The following is a 25044-nucleotide window of genomic DNA, read 5'->3' as shown; positions in this document are numbered from 1 at the left end:
TTGGCCGGCCCGCAAAACGTTTCTGCCATTGACCGTTCACTCGCGATTACGAATTGCAGCGTCCCCGCTATCTTACTTATATCACTGCCCTAGATAATATTAATCGCGGATTTCAATAGCTTAAATTTTCTTTAACATCGTACAACCAATACTGAATTTGTTTTTTATTCGGAGATACGCGGAGATATCACGTAAATTTAGAAAATTCAATTACGTTATATTATAATATTACATGTCCACATACGAACGGTATTACAGACGTGTGCAAATGAAAAAGAAAACTGCTTATTTCTTTTTTCTTAAATATTGTAAATTAATAAAACTAGGAAATTATTTCTTTCGTTAAATATGTAGCTATTATATTGTAGTTTAATAATTATCTGTTATAAGCAGTGAAATAAGCCAACTACATGGATAAATTAACAAATATCTGTCCGTCTCTCTCTTTTTCTCGATAATGTCATTTAAAATAGAACCGTCATTATTTGTATTATTAAGAAGAGTCCCCAGGTATTTTAAGTCAACTCGCGCGACTAACTTTTTGCAACGTATGAAAAACACTGATAAATTTTCCACGAATATGCGCGATTCTTTGCGAGATAGATTGAATATTAAATACAGTTGCAGGCTCGAATTCACGGATGCCCAAAGTAGAAATTTGCTATTTGTCGGTTCGATTAACCGCTGAAAAATATTCCGTAGGTATTTCATGAATTTATTTGCATGCCTTTTGTGAACCGATATCTGTCAGCGCGCATTTCTTTTCTCTGTCATTATTTCACCATTTATTCGCACGACAATTGGAAAATGGTCAACGAAAAATTTATCATTCACTGCAGTGACGTTGAGTATCACGCGTTGGTTAATCGAATTAAAATTCGCATTATCGCATATACATCAAGAATTCGATTTATTTCCGCGACGACAAACGAGAATAATATCATTCGTTATCAAAATATGAACGGAAACGATACGTCAATTTAAGAAAGGAAAATAATTATGAAATTGCAACGCCAATGAACTGAGAATAATACAAAAAGCGTGTAATCGTTTATAAACTGTCTATCAATATCGAGCAAGAAAATTCTTACCCAACAAAACTCGATTGCAAGCTACGATTGTTGTTAAATAAATTAATTAACAAACTAAAATGAGTGCTACGAAAAAGCGTAAAACATACGACGCAACGTGTAATAAATAAAATATTTGTTTAAATTTAAATGGCAAAAAATATAATTGCATTTTCGTTTATATTGTATTATAAATTGATATCACGCAATTTAATTTAATTAAAAATATGTTGTAGAAAATTTAATTTATTTCGCGTGACAAAATGGCAGGAATTTAACGATCGTTGTAACGAATAATAATCGGCTTTCCCATCAGTTGTTCACTCATCCCTGGAATTTTCGGACAAGATACAAGTATGTAATTTAGTTAATTACCGTTTCGTTGTATTCAACATGCGTGCAATATAATTCCGTTTAACGCTCTTTAACCATTACACGAATTTTTAAATGCCAGTTTTATATTTTATATTTTGCGGTAGGCTTGAATTTTCGTGATTTTTACTGAAATAACGATGCTCGCAAGTATACTCGCGATATAGCAAAGTTCTAATTACGATAATGTAGCTCTTCTCATTTTTGTGGTTTTATATCGTACGTTGGGAAACGCTCCAATTTATCGTTATTACTCTTGAATGAGCAAAAAACTGGATATTTCGTAAAATCAGTATTTACGCTCATTAAAAACCTCAAAGCTTATTTGAAAAAAAACATCTTGTTACCCTGACAATTTTTAGGTCACAACCAAACACGTAACAACGAATTTCAATAATGAATTACGTGTTTCTTTTTAATTATAAAAAAAAAATTACACAAACTTATTTAAAACACGTGCAAATATCAAATATAGGTACGGACAGTTTTATCATCTATTCCATCTAAATTATAATGGATTTGACTTTACACATTATAATTCTTATTAGATAATTCAGTGTAATTATTTGATACATACGATTAGATTGTGACGATAGGGAGTTAATAATCTAGACAACATGCAAATTATATTATTAAAATTACTGCTAAGCAATTCAAAAAAATTTTAATAGAAAATATCATTTATTATGAATTTTATAATCAGCTTTTCTTATTTTGTCTTTGCTTTTTAAATTTCCAAAATAATTTTGTACGAGATACAGCAAGTAATTTACTGCAGATAAGATCTATTTCGTGAAAATTTACCTGACAAAATTCAAACGTAACTGCAACGCCGTCATATTAAACGAAGATCACGAACAGTGAATTTCTCTCTTAATAGTCCCTTGTGAAAACGTCACATTAAACTCGTCTATACTGCACGAGACGACTATTATTCCAGAGTGCATCGTACAAATGCAAATTTTGTAAAATGTGTTTCCTAGCTTGTTTATATCCCGGCTATTATATTTAACAATAATACCATTTAATAGATCTTGAACTTTTTATTAATTCGATAAAGTGTTTCCCAAAGAGACATTATAAATAATACTGAAATTGGTTTAAAAAATGGTACCGCCTAAGGCAAGTCAGCCTGCATAAAAAAATCCAACAGAAGCTTTACCCTTGTCTGAAATATCACTCCCAGAGATAGCAGTAAGAATAAAAAGATACACGTAAGAAGATAAGCGTTGTAGAAGAAAAGAAGAGTCGGAAGGAAAGACTAGGAACGGACTTTTCACTAGACAACTCACTGACCACTCGGCGAAGTAACGCGATCGGCTCGTCCAGCGGAAACGGAGTTGCCGGTTTACGACGAACGTATAAACACTCGGAATTATCATCTCCCGGGTACGTCCTCGAGACGGACCGATGGGGCTGGCATCGTCGATTAGTATCCGCGGCCTGATACCCGCCATTTTTAAGGAAATCACAGAAATCGCCGGATTCGCGGACTCGGCGGACCCCGCGGCCGCGATCCGTCGCGGAAACAGATACCGTCGACGTATTCCCGGTGCGTAATCGTATCGCCGCGAGCAAGGTGCGTCGCATCGCGTCACGTCGCAGCGCGTCGGTCCGCGACGCACGAGCAAGCGTCGCGATTCCAGCGAGTCTTTTTATTCATAAACGATAGCGATTATTGTACGTTCTGCCAACTTACGTGCTCGCCGCTGAGCAAATGATCTGTGACTGACACCCTCGAACCACCACGCGCCCTCGCACAGCCAATGCTGCGAATTCCAGACGGTTGCTCGCGCGCAGGTCCATGCACCCGTACCCGCACCCTCGCCCTCGCCCTCGCCCGCACCTCGCGCCTCCACCCGCACACGTTAGTCTTTTCCTTCTTACTCCTGCCGATTTTCCCCTGCGACTTTACCCTTTCATTCCGCAAGATTAGTGCCGAGAGCCCTACATTTTTATCTCGCGCTAAACTTTCGCTCGTGGCCTATTTCGGATGTACTAAAGCTCCGTTCTCGATAATCTCGATCTTTAAATTTGCTTCTTCTTCTTCTTTTTTTTTTTTTTTTTTTTTAAATCGGAAAAACTTGTAATAAAATATGATCCGATAAAGTTGTCTCGCACGTACATACTTAAAACATTTTTCTTTTATCTGTGAAACGAGAAAACGATAAATATTTATATCGTTTAGCTTTCGCATGACGCAGGAATTATATTTTTTAAATTCTATTAGACATTACAGAGCGCGTATCATTCACGCTTGCTTTTTCTACGTTAAAATAAAGATCGATTTACTGTAACATTTTTTTTTTTTCAACAGTAGACTATTACAAATTTATTTATTTATCTCGCGTGGTATATTTAATATTTTTTTATTTTATGTAATATATATGTACAATTTAATACATTAATTATATTTTTATCGAGTTAATTGCACGAGCTACAAATTACTAATGAATATCGCGACACACAGTTAAATTCGCTATATGTAAATCGAAGTGAATATTAAATGTAATATTCTGTATCTAAAATACTCTGTAACGCGTTCAATTACGTACGGGTATCGGTGTAGTAAATAAATAAAGTCAGCGTTCGGTCGACCGGATGACGTCACGACCGCATGGCTCAGTCGGAAGGCTCGCCAGTCGCGCTGCGCACTACTCACCACGCGCTCGACTACGCCGGCACGCGCTACGCAGCGAGCAGAGCTTTCGTCGTACATTGAGGTAGATATGGCATTTGTCGCGGCGAGGACGATTAGTGTGTGATACTATCGCGATGTCTGTCGATTCTTGTACGAAACCCATAGTTAATATACCGTAAAGTGTCGGCCGCTAAAAGGACTGAGAGAGAGAACGATCCCGCTAAGTATGTACAGGTATCGAGTGTAGTAAATTAACAAAGTCGGCGTTCGGTCGACCGGATGACGTCACGACCGGATGACGTCACGACCGGGTGACGTCACGACCGCATGGCTCTGCCGGAAGTCTGACCATTCGCGCTGCGCACTACTCACCACGCGCTCGACTACGCCGCCACGTGCTACGCAACGAGCAGAGCTTTCGTCGTACCTTGAGGTAGATATGGCATTTGTCGCGGCGAGGACGATTAGTGTGTGATACTATCGCGATGTGCGTCAATTCTTATATGAGACCCATAGTTAATATACCGTAAAGTGCCGGCCGCTAAAAGGACTGAGAGAGAGAACGATCCCGCTACGTACGTACAGGTATCGAGTGTAGTAAATTAACAAAGTCGGCGTTCGGTCGACCGGATGACGTCACGACCGGGTGACGTCACGACCGCATGGCTCTGCCGGAAGTCTGACCATTCGCGTTGCGTAATACCCACCACGCGCTCGACTACGCCGCCACGTGCTACGCAACGAGCAGAGCTTTCGTCGTACCTTGAGGTAGATATGGCATTTGTCGCGGCGAGGACGATTAGTATGTGATACTATCACGACGTGCGTCGATTCTTATACGAATAGTTAATATACCGTAAAGTGCCGGCCGCTGAAAACCACCGAGAGAGAGAACGATCCCGCTATCTCTTCCTCCGTCTTCTCGATCATCATCCCCTGGGCTGGGCCATCGCCAGAAAGTAGGTAGCTATTTTTTCGTAATTAAAGCTATCATTTCACGTGAATCAGCTAGTTCGGTTAGACTTAGAATATTTTCTATTCAGCACGGTTATATTTTTTTTTCTCCGTGGAATAATGCATCGAGCATAAATAGCAAACGTGTACATACAAATGGCGGCTTCGATGCATAAAACACGCGGGGACGAGACGATTGTTCGGGAAAAATTGAAAATTCTATCAACGATCGTGCACAATGCGCCTTTGCATCGCGGTAGGATAAAGTTTCGAGGAGTTACTACAGGTCTTTGTGAATCTTTCATTGTTAAGTATCGGCAGGTGTCAAACGTGCTATCGCACACATTACGTAAATTACTTGCGATAGTTTCCTCGCTTCTCCATTATTCTCGCAACCGCGCGTTTGAACGGCGTGATAGACGTCGTATCATCACTACCAAATATTCTTGGATAGCCGCTTCGACGCGCCGCTCGTTCAGGTAGTCGCAGCTCGAGAAAATTCTCACCGCAAGAAGAATCGTATCGCGCTCTTGACATTTAGCTTTGCATAACCGCTTTGTCTCCTTACGTTGTGGACCACTCGTTATCGAGTTTTTTTTTTCTCTATTCATACCCTTCTTTGTAAAAACAGCTTTGACGAACTGTAAAAAAATCGTCGTCTGCTTAAATTACTGAATAAAGCATTTCTTTTTAAGCTTGTTATAACATATTGGCATGCCTATATTAATATTATTATATTAATTTTCTATTTTATGGTAGTCCGACAGAACTCTAAAACTTCACTCAAGTTTATGCAATTTAAGTAAGGCGCATAATTTTTTTTTTTTTTTTTTTTTTTTTTTTGTAGTTTGTAATTGAGTTTCTTGAAAAACAGCGCGCGCGTAGCGCGTGCATGATTTTTTCTAATCCTACTATTGTTACAGTGTATTAAATTATATTTTTTTTTTCTTGTTACAGATCGACGAAGCAGCATCCACTGGTATCATCAAAAGTGCCGTTACCGCCGGTATTAATAATATACGAACCGCAAGTGGTTCGTCGGTCGATCGGAAATTTCGTAAAACATTTGAGCAGAATTTTTTTAAATACGAATTTTTTCTAAACGCGAGGATCGAAGATGGACCCCGCGAAAGTGATTAGTAATTATCGCGATTATAAAATTACGGTTCGGGGTGTTCGCGAGTTACTTGTGCGCGGAAGGAGGACTCGACACGTCCCACCTGAGAGGAGGAGCAGGCCCGGGGGGCATCCTGCATCGGCGGAGCAACTCTTAAGTAAGTATAAATTAAAAAAAAAATTTTTTTTTTTTATTAATTTTAATTATTAACTGACATGTCTACAATAATGTTTTTATTTTTTTGTTGCAGTCACCGGCAGTATCTTCAACTCCGCTGATTGCAGCTGGGTAAGTCGCATGGTTTTTTTTCGTAGTTAGAAATTGAGATTTCTTCCAATTATATAAATAATAGACGCGAGCAGAAATTGATAACGATTAATAACGACGACATTAAAACTTGTAACGAAAATAATAATGCCTATCTGTAACATAATTTAACAGAATAATTAAATGCAACGAATCTATCCGAAACGTAAACCGACGTCGCTGTAAAATGTTTATTAATATCGCGATTGTAATTAACGATAAACCTTCATGCAATCTCGTCAAATCGGTCGAAGCTGTCGAAAGGTCGAGGCCGCGGATGTGCAACTTAGGAAATACGATTACTAATTCGTAGTTTAACTCGTCGATATGTAATCAAGGCGACAGGATGCATAATGCACAAACGTATCGCGACGAAGTGTAAGCTTCGGTAAATGAAGTCATCATATACCCACCTGGCGGTTCTTTACGAGGGAAAAGGGTTGCGCGTGACATTGAGCATTCCTAAGAGTGCCGGAACACAAATAGACAGGCATAGACGGATAAGCGGGAGATGAGCACGCGAGTAGTAGAACAGTAGCACAGCGCCGACGATTATACCGGGTGGCACGATTCGCGTCGGTAATCCGTTCACGACTCGAGAAAGGGTTCTCGGCTGTACCGACTGGCGTGGTAGCATCAGGGAGCTTCTCGGTATGTGCAACAATGGCACAACGACGTCCGCGGTGGGTGAAAGCTTTCAGGGAAAAAAGCTATAACTTACCGACGGTGAGCGAAAGCTTCGCGTTGTACGTATGTACGATATACACTTACCTACAAAAGAAAGAAGAGACTTACATTAGGGTGGGAAGTAATTGATTTTTTCTCTTGATATACATACAGCAGTATTAATTATATATTTATTATATATTTATTGAAATTTAAGAAGGCAATTGATATTACTAGGGCTTTTCAAACATATTGAATTAAGAATATTTTATATGTGTGCCACGACACGGCAACGTATATATAAATAAATGTAGGTAGAAAACATGCTGAAGTGACTGTGATTTTTATACGCAAGTACTTTTTTCTTTCATGCATTCTAAAGTATCGTTCATGCTTTCCGCGATTGCTGCGCGCGAGCTGCAGGCTGAATATAAGATGTTGCATTCAAAATTTTTATTTTTTTATTTTTTTTTTTTTTTATCAAAGGTCATAGTAGCATAGAAAAAGTTTCTAGCTTTAAAGTATTTCTAATTTTAAAGTCTCGTCGTTAAAGTTTCCTCTTTGAATTACTCAGCTCAGTGTTTTTCAATTTTTCTTTATAATTAAAAATAAAACCAATGTCGCGTCGTCGCATTTTTTCCCCTGACGTTTCACAATGTGTAAAAAGGCGTGGAAAAAAAATGTGCCTTTACACCACGACACTTGAGTAACACTGATCTATAACTTCAAAGGTCGACCCTGGCGATACCCACTTTTTTCTGTAGAACTCACTCAGTGCGAATGAGGAGATTACAGTACATAGGCTGATCTGCGTGCACCGAGAGCTTTTAATTAAATCTTTGCACATTCGTGTTTAATATGGGTAGGCATACATCAAAGTATTAGACTGATAAGATGCGTAATAATAATTTATGTCGGATTTTTATCAAAAATGTGGCGCGCTTCGTGTGACTATTTTTTTTTTAAAGAACCTCGCTTCTGTTAAATCCGTATCGGTATTATTTTATTATATTATAAATTCATATAAATTTGAAATATACAAATCCTGTAGGAACTTAGAAATCTGTTTTTAACATAAATTACTTTTTCCAATAATAATTATCGATTTTGAAATACTGAACGTAAGCGGATTAATCAGATCACATAAGATTCCGAGAAAATGATTACGTAGGTAGCGGTAATTAGATGTAGCGGCTTAGCAACGAGATTTGCTCTAACGTCTTGAAACCTACGACCTATGCGCTAATAGGGCTGTGAGTAACAGCTTTCTACAGTTTCAAAACTAATCTAATGACGCCTAAGCTATATCGCAGCCCAATCTTTTCCTTAATTTTAAAATACCTGCACGATTGTCGGTCCACGATGCGCCTGTACAATAAAAACAATAAAAATATAAATTACATGTACGGTCGGATGAGTTTAAAAAGACCTAAGCGACACTGTTAAATCTTGTATAAAATTAATTCGACGTAATCAATATATTTGGACGTGTTATTATTTTTTTTTTTACATACGAAAATTATTATTGACTTTCTAGGCTGCGTAAAGGCAAAAACTTATACATTCGCCACACCGTTTATATTAAATGTGCTTAAAAAAATTTTATTTATATTATTGGTATTCCAAAATTAAATTGAAACCGAAAATCGAACAACTGCACATTTGATTGCGATAAAATATACAAAAGAAAAGAAATCTAGGCATTTGGTATATAATGAGTTGCAAAATGCTGAGGTATTTACTATATCGCGCTCGTTATAGGCCTACTAGCAACAGGTGGGCTGTTGTCCTTTAGGCCAGTTCGATACTTTATGTATCTCCGTATATAATTCATAAGCAGGAAGGTACTTTAAACTATCGTGATTGCCAGTACAAGCGATCATAAAATTTTTTCTTTTTCCCCAAAACAAAATACTTGATACATGATGGAACAGGTCACGCTTATAATATCGCTTTGATAAATTCTGGCCCATAATTTAATTACCATGGAAAGAGAAACGTGAATTTAATTTTAAAATATAAATTATTTTAGTCGTTTTAAGTCCAATGTTTTTTAAATTAAATAAATGATAATTAAATTTTATAATTGTCAGTCGGTACAAAAAATTTTGATTGCACTAGTTAAGAATTCAGAAGGCTACCGAATATTTCACACTTTTTGCAAAATATATTAAAATATTGAATAATTAAAATCTAAATATGATATAAGGGAGATGGAAAAAGAGAGAACTGTTATGTCGACTATTAAAAAATATGATGATATTATTTTTTATCGATTTAGCGACGTATGAATTTAATTCTTATTTGCTGTTGCAACCGAAAGAGTTGTATTTCCAACTTTAACTCACTTTAACATCGTCGACATACATTTTTTTCGTCGTAAAGTACAATTACTTCCCATTATTGATATTAACACTATGAGGTGATAATTTTATCTTTATAGCCGCTATACTTCGCAGAGCGGAAATTTCTGTCATATGCCATAAATTAACATCGAAACTTGGCTGAACGGGTGCCAGCCTTACTGCTTAACAAATGTGTCAGTCGCCCTTTTCTAACCTTTTCCATTTAAAGGTTGCCAAGATTTTATATTGCATCATGCTATAAATAATCACAATGCCACGTTAAAATTACTTTTGAAACACTCTACTGATTAAAAATTACGGAAAAAAGAAAAACAAGATGTAATAATTTTAAATTATATCGCAATATTCGATAAAATAATAATCAATACGTTTCCAAATTTTTTTAAAATTTATTTTGCATTTCTAAAATAAAATAAAATGTTGAAATGATAATAGTTGATCATCAGTTGTGCTCTCAATTTTGGGTAAAAAAAGATTTCGGGCTTAGGCACGTAAAATTAATTAAGCACGTAAAATTAATTAGATCTCTGTTAACGAAAGGTGTTGAAGTCTATATTTCTCTCGTTGCCGTCTCGAAGGTTTCGCGATCATTAGAAATGACACCGAAGGTCACGTACCCAAGATCCCATCGTACAGCCCTTGGGCTGCCTGGGAAACTGGAAGAAATATATAGTCTATATGTACATACGTATGTGTATACACTAGGATTCTCGCCCCCATCTTTCGCGTACGTCCTACTTGCTTTTTCTCGATGTGGCGACTGACTATATAATCGCCCACTAGCGAACGTTGAAAGAAAAGTCGAGTATTACATGTCAGCCTCGTTGTCATTTGACATCAAAGAGATGCGAATAAAGATTTTCCATTTAAAACCTTATTCAATGGCTGATCGAGATTTGAAGCCAAAAAATCGTTTGCACTTTTATTAAAAATAACCAATATGCATTTAGGTAGTCACTGTAAATATCACGACGCGAATATTCATGATATAAATTTTACGACAGTAAAGAATATACACGAATACATATATTTTATTTTTCTCTTTATTTTCGTCGCGAACCCTACGGTTTAAATCGAATGGGAGTGGCAAATTGAACCAACTATCGACCACGAATGTAGATTACGTCCGCGATTTTATCGTCCTCGGGTGAATCTAAAGGGAATACGATGAATCCGCGAACCGATACCCCGACAGGAAACTCGAGCTCACGGCCGGTGCCGCTGGTTTTCTCATCTCTTAAGAAACGTCTCGTGAAATACAGAAGACAACGTCGAGCACCTAGCTCTGAATAAACGGGATGCTTTCAAAGTTTCCGCGCTCTACACTCGTAATCTGAGAGCGTTTAAACATAACGATCAAATTACGCGATCGTCCCATGGTGATCGAGCTGTTCGAGTGTATCTTCGCGTCGGGGCCAATATCTCGCTTTCATCCGTCACTATCGCGATTGTCCCGTGTTTCCCATAAAATTTTATTAAAAAAAAAAGAAGACTTAATTTTTTTTCGCGAACTAAATTTTTCGTAAAATTAAAAAACTTTATTGCTATCTTCGATCGTTATTTGATCACGTTCGCTCTAGCTCGAGCCTTGTGATAGACTCACTCTTCTCTCCGGAAGGAAACTCATAAATATTAATGTACCGAGCGATACGTCGCATCGATCTCCGTCCGCGCTTCACACAATCATGCTGTTGATTAAAATGAAATTCCGTAGGTACAGGTATTTTCCACAAAGCGTACTTGATAAAATAGGTCAAAAAGGTAGCAGTGCAATAATTCGATATTTAAAATATTATTCGTTCTTCTCGTTTATTTCCTATTGAATTCAAGTAGTAAGAAAACGACGTTAAAAAAATATATACATACATAAATATGTATACGTTTGGAAAATTTAATTTATTTTATGAATTAAAACCATTATATATTATTAATGTCAAATTTTTTATTCGCGTTGCTTTACGTTAATTAATTTTTTTTATTTTTTTATAAAAGATTACGATTTTAACATATAAAACTCCTTGTCAGTATTGTACCGTGTTCAGCGTTTTTAATTCCTAATTTATTTTCACAACGTTCACTTGACGTGTCTCAGAAAGCTTTCCATCCGTAATTTCAGTCGCGTCTCTAACGAGGTAATTTCCTATCAAAAGTACTCCACCGACGCCTCTTGAAATTCGTCTCTCAGTAAGGTGGTCGTGGCTGTCAGCCATTGGTAGCTGAAAATACGGACGGATGCGATAGAATCTGTACTCACCCGGCGCATAACACGTAGAGAGAACGACGAGGTCTTCATTTTGATGGTAATCCTGGCAGGTTGCTACGTAATGTAAGTCGGGACGGTGTCCGGACTCGCTTTCCTTCGCCAGCGTCGTCGCCGTTGTCGTCGTCGCAGCTCTCGGAGACGGATCCGAATCCGTTCCTTTTCCGCCGTTTGTCACCGCGTGAGATCGTTGTCGGATGACCCGCGCGCGCGATTCCGTCCGTTCTGTGCGACCCGGATGTCAGCTAGAGTTAGCAGCCCGGAAACTGGACAACTCGCTTCTCGTGGCTATCGCGATGGGACGGACAATATTGCGGGAGTGCGCGACGCGGAGAGAAAAGAGAGAGAGAAAGAGAGAGACAGAGAGAAGGGTGGCTCTCAGGGATGGCTGGAAGCTACAACTACAGGTGGTCGCGCGTTGTTGACTAAATCTTCGCGCCGATCGTATCTGTCTGCCTTTCTCCTTTCCTCTCTTCTTCCACCCTTCCTTCCTTCCTGCCACCCCTGTCACTCCACCTCTGCCCTCTGCCGCCGCACCTACCCCCAGTCGATTTCAATCCCGCGCACACCCTTTCACACGTGCGAGCGAGCGCACGCGCGCTCCCACGCGATCTCCCCGATTTTTCTTTTTCCTTTTTTTTTTTTTAATTTCCTCCTACACATTCGCCTGTGCAAAAGTCTCACGAGAGGCATTTAGCAAAATAACGAATCCCCAATACTTGAAGAGATCTCTGACCCTCTCGAACAATTATAGCACAAAATTCACCGTGTTTAATAATTTAAACCAATACCCAAAGCGAATACCTATTGATCGATAAAGTTAATCAATAATTTACGTTTATCCTACTAATAATTACATATAAATATTAATCGGTAAGAGAATCTCTCATTAGCTACGTTATCGCGGCGTCCGGACGTCGTTTTATCGAAGGTAGGATCCAGGCCATAAGGGCGTTTAAGAAAAGGGTGGACTAGAACGAGGTATACGGTTATGGCTACGTTAAGGGAACCACCCGACGCCGCGCTCGCGCAAACTCACCCCGACGCCATACTACCCATGTCGAGGATCGCGCCCCTCGTTCAAGGCCACGAGACTCGATGGTAAAGCCGATGCGTCGATATTTCGTTCGTCGCTCGATGGGTGGAGACGTAGTCTATATTCGCGGAAATAGTTGCAGGCAGTTTATATCACTCCGCGCTAACTTACCTTCCTCGTTGAACGCCGCCCACCTTCAGCCGTGGAACACGAGCATGATAATCGCGATACAAATCATTTCAGCTCAAATATACCACTTCAGAATTAATCTCACCGGGCAACTTTTTAAATTAACATAGCTTTACGCAATTACTCTTGCAATCTCATAGCTCATTAGTTGTAACTTGTGATTTATCATTTTTTGATGAGGGACGCAACGAAGATAAATTACTTTGCTTATCGTCTCCGTGCGCCAGTAAATATTGCCCACGATAACAATTAGAATTACAGTATAATTAATATTTATATTAGACTCGCGGTATAGGTAATTGATAATTATCGGATTGATGGAATCTTCAGATTAGCAGATTAAGGTAGTAGAAATTAAACTGGCTCTTCACATTTATTAAAATTTTATAATTTTTATAATTCACGTTAAAGTGAATGTCGAAATGCGGCAGCCTTTTCCGCGTTTTCTTTCTCCTTGAACATACGAGGTGCTGTCTATAAAAAAAATAAAATAATAATGATAATGATAAAAAAAAATATCGGAAAGAGGGTCGTTTGCTAGAAAAAGTCGCAAGTTTGATCGGTTAATAAACTGCAAGTTTATTTGCAATGTTATGTTACACGGATGGTATAACGGCGATAACGGAACAATATGTGTATATGTGTGTGCGTGTACAGCGCGTGCTTGCACGCTCGCATTGCGCGTACGTCTCTGTCTGTGTACGGTCTATCTATACATATTTTTTATATCTAATATCCGCACTCTGTAAAATATTATTATAATAATAATAGAATAATAATAGAATAATAATAGAATAATAATAATAAAAATACGGCGTGTTTCGCGCTCACATGCGTCGTTCTATCATCCGTTTCCCGGTTGCATTCTTAATGGGAGTCCGTCGCATACGAACGATGCACGTGTTGCTCGTAGCCGCATTAACATCCAGAGACTGGTGACAAAATAAAAGAGAAATAAGTACAACAACTATTGTAGCTTATGATGAGAAGTATATATCTTATTGCCGAGCCTCAGACGCGGAAGATTATATATTCATTATTCAGATAAATTCGGGGTCATCCTCATAAGCGGAAGGACGGGTGATGGAATTTCGCGATCTTAACGAGCTCTATTAGATTTTTTTTTTCTTTTTTTTTGGCAGTGTTGTCTCGCTTCGAACCCGGCAGGGAAGCCGGGGAAGCATTACATATTTGTGCGTGGATTCCTTTCCCGGAACTGATCCGGATTATGGTTTCGCGAAAGCGCGCGTAAAAGGTAATTAGGCTCTCTATCGGATAGGCTTCGCCGGAGTGAACCGTTGGTCCTCCTCGATCGCGCACGATTATATCGCGAATGTAGACGGAGGCACAAACCCGTTTATTAATTAATCGCTCGACGGGGTGAGCCCTGTATACGTATTAATTACGGAAGTCGGTTACGTGACGATCACGGTGGATCTCTTCGGCTCGGAGACACGTGACGGAAGAACGATCAGCGAGGGAAGAAAAGATGCATGTAATTCACGGGATAAATATACACGTGTATCCGCGTTGCGTGTCCCGTGACCGATTAAATTGCATTGCGGAAAATAACGTGGGAGATACAAAAATTCTGCCTCAAACGTTCGACATTTCTGTACCTCCTAATTTTTTTTTTTTCGATTAAATTGACAAAATTTTCTCGACACACTTATATCGTTAAGGTAAAAAATAAAATTAAGAAAATAAAAAAAAAAGATAGAAACACTCGTGAATGACAGTCGAAGCGATCGTTCATTCTGTACGATTCAGACGCAGGCTCGAAGTAAGGATTGATATCGACGTATAGTTTTCATTATTCTTGCTAGACACGCAAAATGTCGTAAGCCAGCAAAATAAAACGCGCGTTAACACAATTATCGCGACGACTGTACATAATTATTATCTATATACATGATCCATAAAGTTTACACAAGTGCAAGGTACTATCACGCTATGCCTCTTATTCTCTCTCTCTTTCTTTCTCTCTCTCTTTTTCTCTTTCATTCTTTCACTCGCTCTTTCTAAATTAATTACAAGTGCGACAAACAGACGGACACGACACGTATATAGCGAAAAGTGATTGTAAAACTCGAAAAGGGTCTGAGGCCACGGCAACTGAGGTATCTGTGAACAAACGCATTTTCATCGTCGTTGATTTAGTTTTTCGTGCATGCATAGTATGATCGACGGATCCGGGCCGTTGTCGCATGCACAACGGAGCCTCTTTCTTTTTTTTTATTTAATTATTTACTTCTTTTTTTTTTTTTTTTGTTCTCTTCCATCACTTAACGGCTTAATAATTTGTCGTCGTTTTTTTTTTCCTCTTCGTTTTGATATCCCTTAACTACCGGTAATCGTTCCCGTCCATTAAATCGAAGACGCGATTTTTTTTTCTTTTTTTTTTTCTTCTTTTTCTTTATGTATTTGTATTTCGTTTTGTACTTGTACTGTTCAGCAAGGCAGCGTGTTGCACTTTGTTTACATTATAATTATAGTCGGGCCGTGATTGTCCACCGAAGATTCCACAACGTCGCGAAACTGTGTGGGATATATATATATTTTTTTGTTTTTTTTTTTTTTCTTGTCGAGAAACGTTGATCCGTTACGTAAAAACTTAATTACGGACTCATGTTGACGGTGTCGCTTTCTATTACAATTAAATCGCTTGACTTTAGACGACAAGATGTAAAAAGCGTCAATATACTCGAATCTCGACATAATCTGTTTGAAGGTAATTCAGCTGCTCGAAAAGAGAAGATATTAAATATTACGCTATTAAATATATTATGGTTATAAAATTTGATAAACTGCAAAGTATTCAATTAGCTACAATTAATATTAAATGATAAGACAGTATTTTTATAAATGATAAAATCCTTTTGAGTGTTTATGCTTACAATAAAAAAAAAAATTGCACGTTCGAGCTTTACATTAAAATCTTGTGGTTTCCTTGTTTCTTAGTTTAATTTTTTATTTAATTAAAACTGATATAATCTACTTATTTGACTTCGAACATTATGTCAAAATTCGAGGATGATGAAGAAATGCAAATACGAAACGGAAAGTAAGAAGCAGAGTCCACGCTAGAACTACTTCCCTTACGATAATCTCGTATTTCCATTGATGCTTTTCAATCCCTTTTAAACACGCACGCGAGAATTTAACCTGAAAAGGAAACCGAACGGAAATCGGTATAACCTGCTCTTGCAACACGTGGATCCTTTTGCGTTCTACGACCCGCTCTACATTACGACAATTTATGATCTCTGTGGCGATGATGCAACTAAAATTAAGCTTACAATGTAGCTAGCGAAAAGGGATCGATACCTTGTCGCGTGCACGTCGGCGAATTTTTTTTTTTTTTGCGACACGAGCGGACGTCTCTCTTGTGATTCACGAGTTCGCGATCTGTACACGTCGTAACGTCTATGTATCTCCTCCTTCTCACCTCAGATTTGCAAATGAAATACATACGTCACAACAAATTTGTTTTTTTTTTCTTTTTTTTTGTCGAATAAATATTACTTTTTATAATAACTATATCGATTACGTTCCAGTAGCGGTATTAGCTGTAAAAGATAATTGCAGTTGGTGAATGGCGATAATAGCAATGCAGTACTCATGATAACAGCAATAGTCATAATAAATGTAATTACTATAATAGCAGTAATAATATAATAATAACTGTGATATAATAATAATAAGTCAATAAGATCCCCTAACACATTTAAACAATCGGTTTTGTAAAACGTCGTAATAGAATACGAAATAAAAATAAGGATCTGAGAAATTAGACATTCTAACAAAAGTGTCTATACAATATTTATGCGTACATAGTGCAATATAACGTACTGTCGACCAGTCCTCGATATCGTACACATTTTATGAACAAAAATTAATTAAACTATAACCTTATAATAAACGTATCGATATAACAAAAATTATCAGTAATATTGAAAATAATAGTAATGCAGCGGTACTAATAACAATTATAACAGCAGGAGTAATAATAATAATATTAATAATAGTACTATAAAAACTAATGTATTGCTCTCTTTCTCTCGTTCTTTCTCTCTTTCTTTTTCTTTCTCTCTCTCTCATTCTCTCTTACTAATGATATATTTAATCATAATTAATAATGATAATAATAAAATAATTATAACGATGAGACAAAATGATGCTATTGCCAATGAAGATGACGTTGGTGAACATTATGGCGGCGGCGACGACGATGACGATGACGGTGACAATGAGACAATTATAATGATACATAAAAGCATAATATATAAAATTCTCCGGCGATGAATTAGAATACACAAGTATCTCCTTTCTTTCTAGATATGGGTAAACTCGCGGAAGATATGTTTTAATATACGTACAATGATATCCATAATAGTATCAGAAATAACGGACGTACAATGCGTGAAGCGAAGAGGAAGCGTAGCTGCTGTGGATGCAAAATCTCATTCCAAGCGTCGTAAGACAATCGGCTCAAGTTCATTTCCATCCCTCTCTTTTTAAGAAGAAGAAAGAAAAAAAAAGGGGGACGGAAAAAGCAATTGATTCCTCTATTTTTCTGTACGAATGAATAGAAACAAATCCACAGCCGCTATGAGCTCCTCTCCGTGTCTATTACGTTGTATGGTACATTAAGAAAATAGCGCATACCTCATTCGTTTACGCTCGTGCGACTTATGATTCGATTACTCGCAACAGCTCGTACACGCTCGACGTGCCTCCTTAATCTAATATATATACAGATATATCGTATACATATACGTATACGTACACATACATATACATACACATATACACTTCAATTACACGTTGGAGATATGTTCTCGTGTGGACTCATCTCTCCTTCTCTCTTTCTCTCTTACTCTCGCTTACTCATTTTCTATAGAAGTACACGTATGTACATTCGAGGGTACGTCGAATTCTCCGACGTCGTTTCGTTTCATCGAACGACAGACGACGTACATATGAAATCTCGCTAAGTTCCCATTGGCCCGAATAATTGGATAGGATGGTGAATCGACGGTAAACGGTGCGCTGCGCTCGCCAGATATTCGTCAGGGTTAATGTCGCACATTACCACGTACCACATATCATGTAACGCGTGTCGATAAAGCGATAATTTTGTCGTACGTGATAAATTACGCACATACCGTATGTTACAAAGTCTATCGTTATTAGCGCGACCTATGCATATAGGTTCGTCCCCAATATCTGACTGATGCAGCTACCGTTTCAGTCAAACGGATTTAATTAATTCCCTTAATTATAATCTTGCATTGCATATTCGATAAGAACGACATGAGGTAATGCCCTATGTACATAAAAAAGAAAACAAAGTCGACAGTTAGCAATAAAATTTTTGGTACAAGTAGAAAAGATCCGTACTATGTAAGTTCTTAGTTATATTGAGCGTAAATAACCAACCGTCATTAATCCTAGGTTCTCTTGTTGATAAGACAATCGTCATTAAACTGACACGACGTTTCTTCTCTAAGAACTATCGCACTATTAGTTACCCATTAGACAGTAATGATATTTTCTTTTTTCTTAGCGTTTCTTTTCATCTTTGTTTTTTTTTTTTCTTTTTTTTTCTTTTTGTAATTTTTATTTCTTCCGATAAATTTAAAAACTTTCGTAACAATAAATTTACACTTAAAATTTTGTTAATATTAATTATGGCACAATTTAAATATTTTATTTAGTCTTTTTGAAGACATAATAAAAATAAATCTAAGTAGTCTTTCTCCTATGCACGACGTTCTTTTTCTTCTTCTTTTTTTTTTATTTTTTTTTTTATTTCATATAATTACATCGTACTATTTCGTTTTATTGATTAGCATTGATGTGCTTCTTACTTCTCTTTGTTTTCCTTTTATAGTTCCGTTTGATCCCCCTTTTTGGAAAGAAAATTTCTGTTCTCTTTTCGTTAAAATTGAAGAGTGTTCTTAGACATTCAATTTACAACTTTCCCGGACTCTCGTGATATTTTCCATACTAGAACTCCACAAATCGCTATTGTCAATTTAACATCGCTTTTTCACAGCCAATGGTTTAACACAAATCCGAAAACTGCATTTTTATTTCTGATGAATCAAATAAAAAATATAAGCGGAAAATAATCTGTAGGTCGAAATCTTGATCGAAACTTATTCGTACATCATAAACGATGAATATTCGCGATTCTGTATTTTCCAATGCAAATATCACTCGCGTCAGGGAAAGTCTTGCAAAGTTTTCTCGATGCTCTTTGGTAATATAATATCACATGATGAAGAAAACTTTAAACCAATCAAAACATTTAAAAAACAAAAAAAAAAAAAAAAAAAAAAAAAAAAAATAGGAAAAATCTAATCAGTCAGTTCCTCTAAAAATAGGAATTAAGGACGAGGAAACTAATATAGAAATAAATTTGAGTCTTTAAATAAAATCGACGATTAAACGTTACAAAAATCAGCCTTCTCAAAAGTAAATTCGCGTATCAAAGTATTCGTCACAGCGCCAGAAAGTAAATCTGATCTCTTCAGTTATATCGATTCGAATTACGCCGAAGAACCCGTTCGTCGAAGAATGGGTGACTAACTTAGAAGTGGCTTTTTGACGGGTCAAAAGGAAGCTGTTAACAATGCGGGTTTAGCGAACACTAGGGTGTGTGAACGCGCCGGAAGAACGGTCCTGTTTTGAATGGCTACGATATATATGGCGTGTTTTAGCCTGCTGACGATGAGATTGCACCATTTTGTCGCCGGTCGAGAGGCGAGTCGCGCGAAAACGCGTTAATTTCAAGTGAACAGCAATTGCATGGACCGCAGAGAGAGATGCTGCGGTCTCTCCACGCGGTCTTCGAAGCAACACACACACGTCGCACCCCCTCCCCCCTACCTATCGTGATAATGAATCTTGCCGGGTTACACGGTCAGCGGGTAAATTACAGTCGATCGGCTCTTCGCTCCGCGCGAAGAAATGCGCGGTTCATTACGTCTCTCTAGCACGAGTACGCGTACACGCACGAAGTTGCACACAGAATGCGAGCATAAAATAACTTTTAGACAGAATCGAAAATATTTTCGCCGCATAGTTCCTTCGATTTAGATTTTTTTTGTCCGGGTTTTTTTCCCTCTCTTAAGATATATATATATATATATATAAACCATACAAGACGAAAAGTTTATACATTAAAAGTTCCAAAAGATTTCCATGATAATTTTTCATAGGGTTCTTTATCTTTTTTTTTTCTTTTTATTTTTTTTTTTCTTTAGTCGTATCTCAGAATATATCCTAAAACGATTAATATTGATAATATTCCTCCTCGACGGGAGAGACGGGGCGCGTACCTACCTAAAATTTCGTCCGTGTAAACGGCTCGGGACCTTGGCACATTCCGATAAGTAATCTATAGTCATTCTGTTTCCCCCTTTTTTTTTTGCGTTTGCATTAGCGTGTAATGGGTCGTTTACCCTGCAGTAGTTACGTGCGTCGTGTGCATGCAGTCGCGTGCATGTGAGCGAAGCACATAAACACGGTCACATACACACTCGTACGTACATACTTATCCACCCAACACGCGTATGCGGACTGTACTAGACGTTTACACTAGACTAATTGTAAGTCTATCGAGCGATGAGTGGCAACGGTTGATCGTTCGTGAGCCGTTCTAAATATACTTATCATCCCCCTTTTAGAAAAAAATATATTCTTCGACTTCCCTCACGCATGCCTATAAAATTTTGACACAATTGCCGACCGAATTGAGCCGTCTCAACTATCAATTAGCGAATAAATTAATCTTGAAAATAAAATTATTATTTGCCGCGAAAAAACGACGCCTCTGTTCCTTCCAGATCGACAAATCGATCAGCGGTTGCCCCATACCCCGTACTTTTGTCCACCCCATCTCGAAAATTTCAAACCAATATGATGAAATTTCCCCCGATACAATCTCGCGTCTTACAATTACATCGTACAACACCGAACATCGACATAAATTCCGTATACTTTTTTCTTTTCCACTCACATAGCTTTCGCAGTCGCGCTAGTATACCAACCGAAGAACATCACAGAAATTTTCCGACATTATTTAATAATCAATTATTAATTTTTTTTCCTCTCTCGTCGCTAAAAGAGTTTTTAAACGTACATTTGGCGATCATAATGTGGACAGACACTACATCTTTTTTTTCTTTTTTTTTTTTTTCTTTTAAGTCTCTCTCTTTTCGTTTTTTCGTCGAATCGCTTAATGTCACGATCCTCGATATCACAGAATGATAAAAAATTCCGGAATGACTAGGATAAATTTTTTTTTTCTCACTAACCAATCGCGCGTCCTTAACTCAAAAATAAAAAATGACTTTTTCATCTTTTTAAGAAAAGAGGAGAAGAAAGATAAGAAACGTGAAATCTCGCGGATCTCGGCCGCGGTCAATTTAATCGACGGTCGTACCTTCCACATTATGCCTTAGCCAAACGTCGCCGATAGAGAATCGATCCACTGATTTAAAAATGTATACGTAATAATTATAAAACCTCTCGGTAGAGATAGCTAAATATCTAAAATCGTATATTTTTTTTTCACAGTATACTTCACACTTCGAAGATATGTTTGGAAACTCGTGCTTACCCTTTTTCTCTTATTCTTTTCCCGCGCATTTTCTTCTTTCTATTCTTTTTTTTCTCCCCCTCCCTCCCCCCCGATTTTAATTCCCCCGCCTAAACCCACGAATAAAATTCGAAGCAGACCGTGTCCTTTCTTGCCACTTTTATATTCTCCTTATTCCGCGCTGCCGTTAAATATTCCTTTTTCCGATACTACGCATCCTAAGAGTTAGACGTAGACATAATTTATATTTTCCACGATAATTTGTACTTGCTCGTTAATTATTATGGCATTTCCTTTTTCGCCTTACAGATAAAACATCAACATTTTTTTTTTTTCTTTTCGTTCTCTACGCTGAGTTTTAAACCTGAATATGATGAACAACTTTTAGGGTTTCCTCTTGCTTGTACATTTGTTAATGTGGATATATTAAAATTCGAGAAGCAGAGCAGTGCTCCATTTTATCTCAAGTGAATTAAAGCCACTTCGGTCGTTTAGAACTCGATTTTCACGGGTAACACTTGGCGACGCAACGGAAAACAGACGGAATGTAAACGGAACAATTTAACCCTTAATTAACCTGACTCCCTATCTTACGTATTTAAAAAAAAAAAAAAAAAAAAAGAAAGAAAGAAAGAAAAAGAAAAACTCGTGTCTATTGAGTTAGTCTAAAATGCTTGTTAAAAATGCGAAAGGTGATCAGAAAGCCGGGATTATAAGTTCCGCAGCACTGCTCCGCCCATCCGCGAGAGATACCTACGTAGGACTATGCCGATTTTTATAAAATCTGAACAGGAGAATATCATCGTTTTATCGATGTATCGTACGAATATAATATTTACAGCTCAAAATATTACTTTTAAAGAGTTAAAAATATAGTTTGTATTTAGCGCATACGACGAATCTACATATACACGTTAAGAACCCATGATATATCTCTACCACCTCTATACACGCCTTTCTCTTCTTACGTCTCGTAAAACCGATCTCGTCCTCCCACTCCCTATGCTAATCGACAACTTCGACGAGCTCCGTGTCGATTAGCAAACGCGTCTTGACCTCAATTGCCGTCGTTGCCGCGATCACTTTTCACCGATCGGCGTCACTTTCGTCGAGTTTCGGACGCGCCGGGGCATCCTCGCGCCTCCGTTTTCGCCTTTAGGCCTAACGTCGTCGATTCGCCTCGTTCCCTTATCCCCTTCGTAAATCGATGTATATACGCGTAAACCTCGATGCGTACGCGTGAAAGTGCATTCGGCATGCACGCGCGGGTGCGTGAAACGCACGCGGAATTGGGATATGTGAATTCTCGACGCCAGATTCCCGGTCTCATTCACGAGCCACGCGATTTGTGGTTTCTCCTCGGTTTCTCGCCTTCTCGTCCGCAATTGACGTTTCGGAATACCGCGTTTCGGCACGTCAAATTCGTTTTACGCCTAGCTGAGTAACGTGTCCAGCTCGATCACTCGCGAGGGCGCGATCGCGAAACGTAACGTCGTTCCGACAATCAGGCGCGCTTATCGTCTACGTGAAAACCATTTAGGCGTGCGACTCGAGAGCGACGATACGGAAGAGCTCCGTCCGCAATGTAAACTCGATCTCGGAAACGATTTCCGGAAGACTGTTCCCTCCCCAAACATCCTAATTACATTCTTTCCTAATCATTCCGCTTGGATGCTTTTTGCTCAGCGTTAGCTAAAATAATAATAATTATAATAATATTAATAATAATAATTATAATAATAAAAATAAAACTCGCGGCGGGATAATGTCGTCCTCGAAAACGCGCCTCACACGTAAATTCTCCGCTCGAAAACTTGCCGTTTGGTCAACTCAGTGTCACCGATCGTTTAATCGCTGACAATGGAATGTGTCTTTGCTTCGCGCACTAATCTTAATGTTCGAGCCTCCTCTCCTTCCTTCGCATTTCAGTCGAATTACAAGTTTCTCAGTCAAATTGTCCTTCTTTGGATTCATTGCAGTCTTGACGAAGAAAAATTACAACGCTACATTGGCGAGTCTAAACTAGAAGAATCGCGCTTGTTTTCGGTGGACGACGGAAAAGCGAGGGGGGAAAACTTGGGAGAAAATAATGCCGAAAAATAATTTATCCCCGCGATTCAGGATTCCACGTACTCTCTGATTTCCTCCCTTCTCTTTAATCCGTTTCTCATTTGAGATTTCTCTCACGATAACTGATCGCGATATTGTTTTTACGTGCTTTGCAAACGCGAGTAAATAATAGTAAAATAATCGTTGAAATTTAATAAGAGACTAGACGCCCCTTTTAGATTTCCTAATCTCGATTTACGAGTTTATATAGTCACTTCTGGATCACGAACCTAAATCATAGATGGGAGAAACAAAATCACGTTAATCTAGGTTGCCGCTAATTCACTTCGTTCCAACTAGCTCATAACATAAATCGTATCGATGATCTCGGGTTGACTAATTGAATTAGCGATTGTCCGCTTTGTTCTCGTTTAACGTAGAGAAATTGTTTGGAAACGATCTGCGCTAATTGACTTTTGTGCAAGTCGCGACTTAAGAGCGAGGCGCCATTTAATAATAAACCAAGGCTCGAGTGCCCGACTCGAGTGCAGCTTAAAGCGGCACGGAAGTGTCCCGGGTATGCAAGGCAGTATTTCCCGTGTTACTTCGACCCTTGGCTCTCGCGTTACGTGTCCGTTGATATCGGTAGACCGATTCGCGCGAGAAACGTTGACGATAGCTGCGCGACGACGACGACGGCGGCGGCGGCGGCGATGATAACGACGCGGACGGTCCGGCACAGGGTGACTTTGATTTTTCCGACGTTTTCATTGCGGTTGCTGCTGCATCTGCATCTGATGATGCATGCTACCGAAGACGTTCTTCATGGCCGTAGCTTTTAGGAGCCGCCTCAGCACGCCGCTGGTGCCGCGGTGCTGCAGGCTCTTGTGTGTCGTCAGCGAGTTCTTCGTACGGTACGTACGGTTGCAGAACTCGCAGACGTATAGCGTGTCCGATTGCTCGTGTTTGTCCTGGAAGTGGCGTTTGAGGGAGTAGTAGCATGAAAACGTACGACGGCAGTACGGGCATTCCTGAGGCTCGTTTATACCACCCGCCATGGGTGGTGGCATTCGGTACATGACAGTGGGAGGCGTCGTCGGTGCCGGATGCATCCCGTTGCCCGTACCTGAAACGCATTCAAATCTGTATAAGATTGCCCTTCGCGCGAGATGTCTACCGTTTGGATTATGCACCGTTCGATATGCACGTCGAAACCGGTACTATTTCAACGACATTAGTCAATTTTCCCCGACGCTGTAAACGGGAGAAAAAGATTTTTACATTTTTCCCCAGGAAGCATGTCGAAAAAATGCACCCTTTTTTTTCTCACGCATACAGCATGCGAAGCTGACGTCGTCGAAATTTTAACAGCTTCGATTTCTTCGCCAATCATTTCGTATTAAATAT

The 25044-nt window shown here is 38.6% G+C and overlaps 2 protein-coding genes across 7 annotated transcripts in view; both read right to left on the bottom strand.

Moving 5' to 3' along the window:
• LOC139108467 (calmodulin) overlaps positions 1–12278 on the bottom strand; it is a 34404-nt gene extending 22126 nt beyond the window's left edge. The window contains exon 1 of the mRNA XM_070666804.1: positions 11747–12278. Coding sequence (XP_070522905.1) covers positions 11747–11785 — 39 coding nt within the window. The 5' untranslated portion in view covers positions 11786–12278. The remainder of the gene's footprint in view (positions 1–11746) is intronic.
• A 1253-nt stretch (positions 12279–13531) lies between these two features.
• Br (broad-complex core protein) overlaps positions 13532–25044 on the bottom strand; it is a 67813-nt gene continuing 56300 nt past the window's right edge. For 4 of the 6 annotated variants that reach the window (XM_070666792.1, XM_070666799.1, XM_070666794.1 and 1 more), the window contains one exon: positions 24626–24763. Coding sequence is in view for 2 of the 6 variants with exons in the window: in XM_070666796.1 (XP_070522897.1) it covers positions 24405–24763 (359 nt within the window). In the remaining 4 variants the exon portion in view is untranslated. Of the gene's footprint in view, positions 24764–25044 lie in introns of all 6 variants that reach the window. The other 2 variants (XM_070666796.1, XM_070666798.1) reach the window with 1 other exon arrangement.

This window comes from Cardiocondyla obscurior, linkage group LG15 (genome assembly GCF_019399895.1).
Source record: "Cardiocondyla obscurior isolate alpha-2009 linkage group LG15, Cobs3.1, whole genome shotgun sequence".
Classification (NCBI taxonomy): Eukaryota; Metazoa; Arthropoda; class Insecta; order Hymenoptera; family Formicidae; genus Cardiocondyla; species Cardiocondyla obscurior.
The sequence above is the reverse complement of the archived record's forward strand: the minus strand, read 5'-3'. Positions and strand labels throughout refer to the sequence as shown.